General features: G+C 36.2%; 1 protein-coding gene across 1 annotated transcript in view; it reads right to left on the minus strand.

Annotated features, from left to right (window-relative positions):
- Positions 1–11,740, minus strand: part of il16 (interleukin 16) — a 47,845-nt gene extending 36,105 nt beyond the window's left edge. The window contains exons 1-2 of the mRNA XM_065294267.2: positions 11,514–11,740; positions 3,809–4,197 (exon numbers count right to left, since the gene is read on the minus strand). Coding sequence (XP_065150339.1) covers positions 3,809–4,197; positions 11,514–11,526 — 402 coding nt within the window. The 5' untranslated portion in view covers positions 11,527–11,740. The remainder of the gene's footprint in view (positions 1–3,808; positions 4,198–11,513) is intronic.
- Positions 11,741–12,219: the final 479 nt, after the last annotated feature.

A 12,219-nucleotide genomic window follows, 5' to 3' on the forward strand; every position in this document is an offset into this window, starting at 1 on the left:
TGTACAGTAACATGTGTTCATGTTTCCTGTGTGAAAAAAAGTGTGTTGTGATCAGACAGCACTTAGCACATGTTGTCCGGAAAGGTTACGCCAGATTGAGGAAGTTGTCCCTAGCAAAGGCCAAACAAAGGGGATTTGACTCTGGTCAAATCGGGTCCTAGAGGTCTTCACGGGTCCGCTTAGATCCGAAAAGCACGATACCCAAGCAGGTTCATGTCAAAAAGTTTCACGTGTGCCTCAGACACGGGTCGGGTATCATAATAGGGGCATCGGGTCATTAAAATGAATGTGTTTTGCAGAACGGACCCGAGATGCTCTACTACTGTTAAAATGTGAATTGTTGCATAATACGTTACTTGGCGGCCATGTTTGCATCACCTCTGGGCAGTTATTTCACTCATGCAAGACAAAAATCCTATCTAGTTGAATGGAAAAACACTCTAGATATCTCTTAAATCACAATTAAACAACATATTTTCGAGGTCACTTCAGCTACTTTACATACGCACAGGTTGGCAAGAGGCCCCTCCCCTAAATAATCATCAATATTTTATCCATTTATGATTGGTTGTTTTACTCAAAGGCAGGCTCAATAGTTTGTATCTATTTTACAAAGTAGCTAATTCATATGAATATGAAATGTCTACAGGGTGCAAAAAATCTAAATATTGATTGAATCACCTTTAAAGTTGTCCAAATGAAGTCCTTAGCAATGCATATTACTAATGATAAATACATATTTTCATGAAACATGATCTTAACCTAATATCCTAATGATTTTTGGCATAAAAATAGATCATTTTCACCCAAATAATGTATTGTTGGCTATTATGACTGGCTATTATTCGACTTATGACTGGATTTGTGGTCCAGGGTCACAAATAGTTATGTTTTTCCATAAAATTATTTTTTATACCGCACAGTTAGCCTAAGACTTTCACAGTCTATTCACTGGCCATCTTGATGCATTGCAATGGCAATCATCTATTTTTAATAAACACACCCCTTTAAAAACAATGTATTGTTATTGGTCGCTTTTAATGTCATTTACCCAGTTTTTTCTGTCGTTTTTTTTAAGTCTGTAGGCTGGAGTAAGCGGCAAAGTCGAAAATCTGAAACTAGCAGCACACTGACATTCTATTCAAAACAAAGCTCTTTCATTTTTTCATAAAGTCAAAGCAGCGCTATTTTAAAATAAACATTGTTACAATACATTTAAATGTTGTGCAAAGGTCACAGTGGCGTTTTATCACAGTGTGGTCCTTTGGGACTTAAATGTCATTATATGAATATTCTACTGTATGTGGCCTGTACTGTATGAGAGCCCTGTTCTGTGTCTCTCTGTATCATAACAAGACCTCTTTTGTGCTGATGTAATGAGCCGGGCTGGACCATAGATTCACCCGTCACATCAGCCATGTGATTATGATTCATATTGTGAAGATACATCTGTGTGATCCCACATTATACAATATATAGTGACATACACAGGCTTACACTGAAAAAAAAATGACTTTCTTACTTAGTATTTTTGTCTTGTTTTCAGTAGAAATATAAAAAAATTCTTTAATCAAGATGTATTTTCTTGATGAGCAAAAAATGGCCTAAGAAAAAATATCACATTTTTAGACAAAAATTATACAATTTAAGTAAATAAGTGCTTAAAACAAGCCAAAATATCTGAGAAAAAAATTCTTGAATTAAATGTTTAAGGAAAAAAAAAACTTATTTCAAGATTTTTTTCTTACCCCATTGGCAGATGTATTTTATTGTTTTAACCACATATTTACTTAAATTTGAATTTTTTTGTAAATTTTTTTTTATTTTTTTCTGTCATTGTGCTCATCAAGAAAATACATCATGATTTAAGAATTTTTTGATATTTCTATTGAAAACAAGACAAAAATGCTAAGTAAGAACTTAATTTTTAGCAGTGTACATAGTGACAGAAAGTGCAACTGGCACAAAATAGTGCAGGGTTGACCATGGTATATTTGCATATTTCATGTGATTGTATTTACTTTTAAATTTTACAAAAATATGTGACTCAAAACTTAAATAGCGTGGGTATATTTGTAGTCGTATCAAAATGATTGATTTTGTTCAGGTCAAAAATTATTAGGATATTAAGTAAAGATCAGTTCCATGAAGAAATTTTGTGAATTTCCTGCCGTGAATATATCAAAACTTAATTTTTTTGAATGGATGCAGTTGCTACACTTCAAAGAAAGATTTTGAAGAAAACATGTTCTTAGTATTTTTGTTTTGTTATCAGTAAAAATGTCTAAAAATTCTTAAATTAATATGCTTTTTCTAGATGAGCAACACAACCCAAGAAAATAAGTGTAGTTTTTAGACCAAAAATATCAAATTTAAGTGATTTTTTGCATAAATCAAGCAAAAAAATCTGCCAATGGGGTAAGCAAAATAATCTTGAACATTTTTCTTAAACACCAAATTCAAGAAAAATTTGCTTACCCCATTGGCAGATTTATTTGCTTGTTTTATGCACAAAATAACTTTAATTTTATATTTTTTGTCTAAAAACTAGACTTATTTCCTTGGGTCGTTTTGCTCATCAAAGCATTTAATTTAAGAATTTTTTGATATTTTTACTGAAAACAAGACAAAAAAATAAGAAAATGTTTTCTTGAAAATAATTTTTTGCAGTGTAATGACTTAATTTGGACAACTTTAACTCTTTCACCGCCAGCGTTTTTAAAAAAAAGTTGCCAGCCAGCGCCAGCGTTTTTCATGATTTTCACCAAAGTTTAATGCCTTCCAGAAAATGTTCTTCTTTAAATACACAAACATACAATATACCAAATGAAAGAACAGACCCTCTGCTTTCAAAAAAAAAAAAACGTTTCATCCTACCTTCAGTGGTTCTTTTGTAATCAGCTTTTGAATATGGGTAGGTTTCTGCAAAAACACCACATTTTGAGCAAAAAGCAGAGATAATTCCGACTTTTCATTGAGATCTGGTGGATAATAGCGGTATTGCGGAAAGATGGAAAACATTTTTTTCCCGTTGTGTTTGTTTGTTTATTGTTTTTTTTTTTAAAGCAGAGGCTCTATTCTTTCATTTGATATATTTGTGTGTTTATATATTTTTAGAAGATAATTTTTTGAAAAGGCATTTTGTGAAACTTTTGTGAAATCACAAAAAATGCTGGAGGGGCAACTTTTCGAAGAAAAGGCTGGCGGGAATAAGTTAAAATATTTAACACCATCACAGAAATGGTCGAAAAAGATTTGTTGTCATGATATTCTTACCTTGTTTTCTTGTCTTCCGCATTAACCTTACTAAGTTTGATAATAAATTTATACTTTAAAGGTGTATATTTAACGACATCTAGTGGTGAGATTGTGAATTGCAACCAACAGCTCACCCCTCAATTTCAAAACTCATATGGTAGCCGCCACAGGACAAACATGTCGAGAAAAAGTATGGCTGTAACGCGATCTATAGAGCAGTTTGTCCATTTAGGGCTACTGTAGAAACATGACAGAGACTTCCATGTAGAAGGACCCATGGTGTATGTAGATAAAAATGGCTCATTCTAAGGTAATAAAAACTATACAGTTCATCTTGTAAGGTCTTTGTACACCACTAATAATATAGTTATGTATATTATATTGCATTTTTGTCAAGAGATCCATCTGAAATGTACACAGTGCGCCTTTAAAATGAGCATGGGAATCAAAGCCATGACCTTGTGCGCTGTTAAAGCAACACTTTGCCAATTCAGGAATACAGGAACATTGTGATGTTTTCAAAATCTGTGATGTCATCACTAATACATACCTTAATGGAGAAGGACCTCCTCATGGCTCTCTTGGGGCCCTCTTGGCCCCCCTGAGCTTCTTGCGCGGAGGTCTGCAAGCTGATGCTCCTCGTGATATACTTTTCCGAATTTGACCCTTCCAGCGGGTCTTTGTAGCATCCCTCATCCCAGGCCTCGCAGTTCCTCTCTTCTGGGCTCGATGGCTCTTCATTGGTGCTGGAGCTACAGATGATGAGAGATCTGGACAGTATGGCTAGTTTCTTGGAGCGCGATCCAGGTTTCCCCCTCTCCATCCTCTTGGTTCTCCTCCTGTGATGCAGTTGTTGGTGGTGGGTGTTTCTCAGAGGCATGATGGCCACAGAGGGAGGTTCTCTCCCAGGATGCATCAGCGCTAATGGAGGAGGGCGCTCTGCAGAAGAAAGCAATTAGAAAATTCGGTTAGGAGTCCCTCCTGCCGTACAGTCCTGTGGCCTAAGTGTTTTCAGAAATCGCAGAGGCTACGAGCGCAGTTAAGAGCGCTTTTCTTCTGAGCGAAACCAATGTCCCGTGACTGACTTGGCAGGGAATCTAACAAATGTACGACAGCAATAGATTACAAGGGAAGGGGAATACATCCAAAACAACAACTGTGTCATTATTTACTTACATTGTTTACATGACTTTTCTTTACAAAACCGTGCCACGAAAGGTTCTATATAAGCATTTTAAGTTCAGCTACGACACATACAAGTTTGGTTCGGGGGTCGACAATGTGCCATTTTTAAATTTGGGGCATAAACATGGCCTTCAAGTTTACTTTACCCACAAAGCTATCATGTGTTTGGAATAAAGTGAGTCATATGGATAAAGTTCCTATAACTTCGATTAGATTGCTTCATTTAAATGCAAGATGGTTGAGTTTCCAATGAGAAAACGTAGAAAATGGTAGAAAATGCAAGCGTTATTACTACAGTAGATGCCAAGGGGATTGAACCTAATGGTTTTGTCTTGTTTTTTCCATACACACATAGCAAAATCATGCATTATAAATGACCAGCTGCACATACATTAATGAAACATGTGAGATGAGCTCATATCCATCATGGCATGTGGGAATATACTGTGACGGCCGGTGTCTAAATCACAATGTACTTACTGCACAAAAGTGTTAGGCTAGAATGATGTCATGGTCACCAACATTGAACGTTATTGCACCACAAAGCCATCTCAGATTTTGTATGGATCATAAAATGTCTTTTGATATTGAAAAAAACCTCTTGGGAAGTCCAAACCGAGTGTTTTCCCATAAAATACTTAATGTTTATAAAAGTATACCTTAATACAGTCCATACGGCTCACTTTATTCCAAAGATAGCTTTGCAAAATAAACTTAATGGGGGGTGGTTTCCCGGACAGGGATTATCTTAAACCAGGACTAGACCTTAGTTTAATTAGGAAATATGCCTTACTAAAAACGTGCATTTTGAGGCAAACAAAGGGCACTAATGTATTTTAAGATATGTCAGTGCAAGTTGTTTTCAGTTTGGACACCTCTTACATTTATTAGTCTCATCCTTGTCCGGGAAACCGCCCCAAGATGTATTTTTGCTAATAAAGCTCGACTGTCAAGCACATTCCCTAATAATCCGTCTCATCTATCAAGCATTTATTTGACATTTAATCCATAACTCCTTTACGTTAATCACTTATAAAAAGACATTGCACTCAGTCATGAGATCGTTCATATGGGAATTAAAAATGTTTCCCTCTTTAGAAGTCTGCAAACATTACAATGCAAAAAATGAATCAAGACAAAAAATGGGACAAATTTTGAGGCAGAATGGCATGTTTCATTTACAGAAAAGTCAATCACATAATGCATTCCCAGACAGATGACTTCGGGCTGGATCTGCACCGGAGCTGCTGACTTCAGTCCAGATTCGGCCCAGAATCGTCTGCTGGGTTGCAAAGAGCGTCTATAGACAGTTTCATCCTATAGACGGTTTCAACTTCCGGCTTCTGTTTTTTAATGGTCTGACTAGTGGCTAGACTGAACTCTGGAACAAATACCTTGTCAAAAATCATTTTAGAAATTTTTTTTCCTTAAAGACGAGGGGAGATGGTGGTCATGGATCAACACTATGTCAAGAGAGCATTGGCCGATCTGTAGTCCACATTGTAATATAGTATCTGTAATACCGCAATTATCCACTAGAAAAAAACTGGCAAAAATAATTTATTCATTTTACACTGTGTGTGTTTTGATAATCGTTCTAAATCTGATCTCTAACAAAATTCCTTCACAAGACTGAAATTATTTCAGCTTTTTGCTCAAATTTTTATTTTTTTATTTTTTTAAGAAAAAAAAAACATATTTAAGAGTTTATACGCAAATAAAACAAAAAATTCCCCGTTTGTTTGTTTGTTTATTGTTTGTTTGAAAGCAGAGGGTCTGTTCTTTCATTTGATATATTTGCATGTTTATATAATTGTAGAAGAACATTTTCCATGGAAGGCATTTTGTGGAACTTTTGTGAAAATCACAAAAAATGCTGACGGGCAACTTTTCTAAAAACGTCTGGGGAATGAGTTGATACCCTTTATCTATGATTTTAACTTAAGTAATCTACTTATTTATAACTTTACTTATTTATTTTGCTTGTTAAAGGTTGTTATTGATTCTTTGTGAAAGTTTACTGGAAGTTACGTTTGATCCTCGAAAGCTGTTTGTTTATGTTGTTGATGCTAAACTTTTTATAAAACATGCAAAGTTGCAGACGAAACATTAAAGTTCATATTGGCTATACACAAAAGCATTAAAGGGATAGTTCGGCCAAAAATCCACGATGATAAACAAAGGCCTTCTGAGGGTAATCCGTGCCGTTTTGTTGTAGAAATATCCATATTTAAAACTTTATAAACGAAAATAACTAGTTTCTGGTATTGCCGCCATCTTAGTCGCGTCTGCATTCAAGATTAGAGTGTACGCAGTTTACGAAGGGTTCTGTGCTGCTGCTCTGTGCCCTCCGAATTTTTCATACGTCACTAAGAAAAGTGCGTAAACTACGCTGATACTCTTTTCTGAATACAGAGGAGTCTAAGATGGCGGCGTTATCGGAAGCTAGTTATTTTATAACGTTTTTAAATATGGATATTTCTACAACAACACTGCACGGATTTCTCTCAGACGGCCTTTGTTTATCATCCTGGAGCCATTTGGATTTATTTTGTGACGGATGGATGCACATTTTTTGGACTTGAAGGACGTGGACCCTGTAACTTTACATTTGATTAACTCAAACATCTAAGACATTTTCGAAAATAACCCAAATGTGTTAATCTGAAAAATTATGGACATATGCATCAGCTTGGGGGTGAGTAAATCATGGGTTTAATATCATTTTTGGCCAAACTATCCCTTTAAAGTATAGAAGTATAACATAAAAACAGTCAATAATGCTCTTGTATAGCTCAGTCGTAGAGCATTGCGTTAGTAACTCAAAAAGGTAATGGGTTCGAACCCAGAAAACACACATATGCCTACTGATAAAAAATGTATACCTTGTGATGCACTGTAAGTCGCTTTGGATAAAAGCATCTGCCAAATGCATAAATGTAAACGTCGATACTCAATCCAAACTGTCTATTTGATTTCATATTTGTATGTTTTATGTTGAGCTATTTGTACATTACTGCCTATGTATGGGCTTCCAAACCGAGCACTTATGAGGTTCAGCTTCAATAATGCGCCATTAAAAGGCAATTATGTACAGTAGACACTGTGTTTGTAAGGTTCTGCACAAGCTAATTCTGTTTTTTTTTACAATGCAAAGTCATCACTCCATGAACCACTGGGATGTATTACGTAAATCATGACGAAATATCATTCCCTATCCCGCCTCAGTCTTGAAAGTAGCATACAGTATCTGCCAATGTGTGTCGCAAGCGCTGAGTTCATTTCTCTGGCTGACAATTGTAGCACTTTACATAAGAAGCCTGGATTGCCCTTAAAACATCTGCATCCAGCTAAACTACATTTCTATACTAGTCCAAGGATGTGGTTTGGTGCTAGTCTAGCTAGTGAAAATCATGTTTACAAGCAAAATTATGTTGGTTGGTGTATTTAATGATGCTGGTTGAGCAAAGGTATCATCCAAAACCCAATTTAGAAGTTCAGGATAATATAATCCCTTCAAGGAAAAAGCTTTGACTCACCCAGGACTGGACCCAAGACCTGAGTAGTTTCCTGGACTCTAGCTCACTAACTGAGTTTAATAATAAAGGGTATAACCAGAGTGCATTGACGGCAGAGGTAAACTAACAAAAGTTTGATTGTTTTACTGGTACACTGACTATTTTTGTGTCATTTACTGCAATATTTTCCAACTTCATTTATGGTCATTTCAATAGCAACAGTATGGTATTGAAATGCATTGACTCATTGATGTAATGGCACAGAGGATTCACACTGTTTAATTCACTGTTTAATTCCATTCCTAATCAATTTGGAGTTATAAAACATTGAAATAAGTACACAAGGTAAGATCAAACCATGGTATTTTTTGTTCTGGCCCTCTATTAAAGTTGGTGAAATGTCACTTAGGCCCTTCTGGTTCTCACCCCTTGATATGTTAATGTAGCGAGGTTGCACGAGTAACGGTCCCTGTCATGTAAGTGTATTCATGGTAGCTGCCGGAGCTAAAGCGCTAACATTGCTACATTTTTGTGAGTGTATTTTTAGCACCTCTTCGCGGTTGTTAGGGTGTACTGGGTAGTTGCTAGGTTGCTTGTAATGTTTTCTGAAAGCTGCTAAAGTTTTCTATGTGGTTGCTGCTAAGATGTTCTGAGTGGTCATTAGTTTATTGCAATGTGGTAGCTAGGGCATTACTAGGTGGTTTCTAGGGTGTTTTGGGTTGTTGCTAGCACAGTTCAAAATAGCACATCCCATACGTGTTTCTAGGGTGGTTGATATTTGGCCTAGAGCGGCCATTCCCAAACTGTGGTCCGCAGACCACTAGTGGTCTGTGAGGGTACTGCAGGTGGTCCGTGTAAAGGCAAAATAAAATATAAAATATATATTTTTAAGAAAACTATTTTTTTTTAAGAATATTTTTTAAGAATCTGTTGTACTGATGTGATGACCAGTTATAGTTTTAGAGGTAGTAAGCCTATTTAGAGGTGCAGATAAATTCAGGACTTTGTGTAGACATATTTTATTATGAGTTATGAGGTGGTCCGCAAAATGCTTGATTACAAATAGTGGTCCACACACACAAAAAGTTTGAAAACCCCTGGCCTAGAGGTCTTCACAGGTTCACTTAGATACGAAAACCCGAGGTCCGACCCAATTGGGTTCGGGTCTAAAAGTTTCATGTGTGCCTCGGACACTGGTCGGGTATAATATAAGCTGCATCAGGTCTCGCCAAATGGATCTAAGAAGACTATAAATCTTCTATAAATATATAAACATACAAATAGAACAAATGAAATAACAGACCCTCTGCTTTCAAACACACAATAAACAAACAAACAAACAAACAAACGAAACGGGGAAAAAACGTTTCATTATATATTTATTTTTTCAATTAATTTAACCACTGAAATATGGATATTTCTCTTAAAAAATACAACATTTTGAGCAAAAAGCTTAAAACATTTTAATTTTTTAAGGAATTTATATTGGAGATCAGACGAATCATTAAATAATTTTTTTGCTTCAATTTTTGATAAATTAGGTTTTACACCTTTTCAGAGAAATTCGTCAAAAAGGCATATTTATCAGGTAAATATGAACTCATAAATGTCGAGATAACTCGTCAATGGCGGCGAAAGATGTTAAATAAAAGATTTATGCACCTCGGGTTCGGGTTCTGGTCAGGTACATTTCTTTGGACCCGAGAAGACCTCTAATCTGGCCAATGCAAAAGAACCCATTCCCACATTTCATTATAGTTTGGTCCTGTATTATGCAGACTTCGATGAAAATCTGAGTACAGTTTGAGACTGCGTTTCCATTACCCTTCAAATTGCGCAAATTGAAATAACAAATAAAAAATGAACACATCAATTTCACATAAATTTCCATATATTGCAAAAAAAAAAGTTTTTACGCTCGAGGTGGTTTTTCAGGCAATTCAAAGAAAGAACATATAACAAAACTGCAATAGCAACAGTTTTATTTCGCTTTTACAGGTCACCTGACATTCTTAAAAATCACATGATCATTCTTTAAATCTGGAGCTGTATGTTTGTAACATTTTTTAATAGTTTTTCCCTAGATCAGTGGTTCCCAACCAGGGGGTCTGGGCCCACGGGGGGGGACTCAGCAGATTTCCAAGGGGGCCTTAAGATGACTTAAAATTATAAAAAATTGGACAAACCAAGCATTTATTTTATTTTTCTGGCTATTTTAGTAGCAAATATACATATGTCTAGTCCTATTTAATTTTATGTGGAAAAAATTTTGTAAGTGGGGGGCCTTCATATATTGTTGTGGGAAACTAGGGGGCCTTGAAGTGAAAAAGGTTGGGAACCACTACCCTAGATGTTGCAAAAAACACACTGGATCTTTAACTCTTTCCCTGAAATTGATTAGTTAACTCATCAATTAAGAGAAAACACTTCCCTGCCAATGACGAGTTTTTCTGGCAATCCGTATGTCCACTATATTCCACCAGGTGGTGCTCTTACTCAACTTACAAAACCCGGAAGCAACCCCTTATGGCAAACAGTAAGAACTCTGTGTATGTTTTGATCATCGCTCTGAATTTGATCTCTAAAAATTGAATTATCTCAGTTTTTTGCAAAAAAAATTGGTATTTTTGAAAAAAACATACCCATATTTGTGAGGTGATTAAAGGAGAACAAATGAAGGTGGGATGAAGAATATATATATACAAAGAAGAACATGTTCTGGAAAGCATTAAACTTCAAAATCATATAATTATAAAAATGCTGGTGCTGGCTGGCAGCTTAAAAAAAAACGATGGTAGGGAAAGAGTTAAAAAGTACCCAACAACCCAGCACTGGCTAATATTTACCCAGCATGGGTTAATAGCAACCCAGCATTTTTTTTTTTTTTTTTTTGAGTGTAGCTATTTTCCCCAAATCCTGTTTGTATTCATTCCTTTTTACATATTTCTACTGTCATGAGCCATCCCCTAATCGCCAAGTGTTTATAAATGTGTAAACACTGTTTCCCTTTTATCAAAACCTCATGTCAAAGCTTTGTCTTTACCAACCATTCAACAGCCAAAGCTATGCAACTTTTTCATATTATGCAAGAACTAAAACCCTCCCAACAAACCCTGCATGCAATCGGTCTTAAAAACAACATTTTGGATAATCTGTCAAACATAATTTTAGATTTCCACAAGCATGATGATGATAAATCGGAGATGAACCTCAGGCAGAACTGTAATGTGACAGTATGAATCAGCACGGCACCACTAATGCATTGACAGTACTGCATGCTTTAGCTGTCTCCATTTGATCTAATTATAACAAACAGCGTCTGGAGTACACCAGCAAACACACAAGGTCCGGGATACGCCACAGTTTTGTGGCTACGGATGCCGTGCAATTTTCTTTGCCTGTGTTTGGTTGATGCCAGTCAACCTGACATGGTAAACTATGTGTGTCCAAAGGTTTGTAGTCTGTCCCCCACTAAACATCTGTTTTCAAGCGTTGGTTCAAGTCGCAGGCAAGTTTCCTATTCCATCGAGGAGGAATGAGATAAACACTTACCGAAGCTGATCATAGTGGCTTCCTCAAGTACCTTATGGGAAAGATTACTCCTCGTTCTATTAGAAGTTGCTATGTAGGGTAATCCAGAAGGATAAAAGACACTGGTCAGTTCAACATGATAAAGGTCCACTGCTGAACAAGTTCCTCTTGTACGGTTGGAGATTTTTTTCTCAGTAGTGCCAGAGGCTGTCAGGGAGTTAAGAGGAGCGTTTGTAACTGCCGCCTACCCTCCCTTTTCTTAGCATCCCACTAAACACAAGCGCCGTCTCATAGAGCAAGGCACCAAATCACAGCCCTTTCCTGTCTGACAATTTTGAGAGTGAAAGCGAGAGAGAGAGAAAGAGAGAAAGAGAGAGAGAGACCTAAGACCTAATCAACTAGACAACCACCACCATTATCACTCTTAAACATAAAGGTGCTTCACAATGAAATCGGAGAAGCATTTTTGGCTGAATGGTTTTAAAAAGAACCTTAACATCTGAAGAACCTTTCTGGTTCTTTATAGTAAAAAAAGTTTTTTTAGACAAAAATCTGAAAAATAAATAACACCCTAAATGTTCATTATGGAACCAAAAATGATTCTTCTATGGCATCGCTGTGAAAAAACCTTTTAAAGAGACAGTTTGGCCAAAAATGAGCCATCCAAGATCCATCATTTTTTTAGCCGAAAACATTTTCAGTTATTTAAAAAAATGTCCTAGATCTT

Source organism: Paramisgurnus dabryanus, chromosome 2 (assembly GCF_030506205.2).
Source record: "Paramisgurnus dabryanus chromosome 2, PD_genome_1.1, whole genome shotgun sequence".
Lineage (NCBI taxonomy): Eukaryota > Metazoa > Chordata > Actinopteri > Cypriniformes > Cobitidae > Paramisgurnus > Paramisgurnus dabryanus.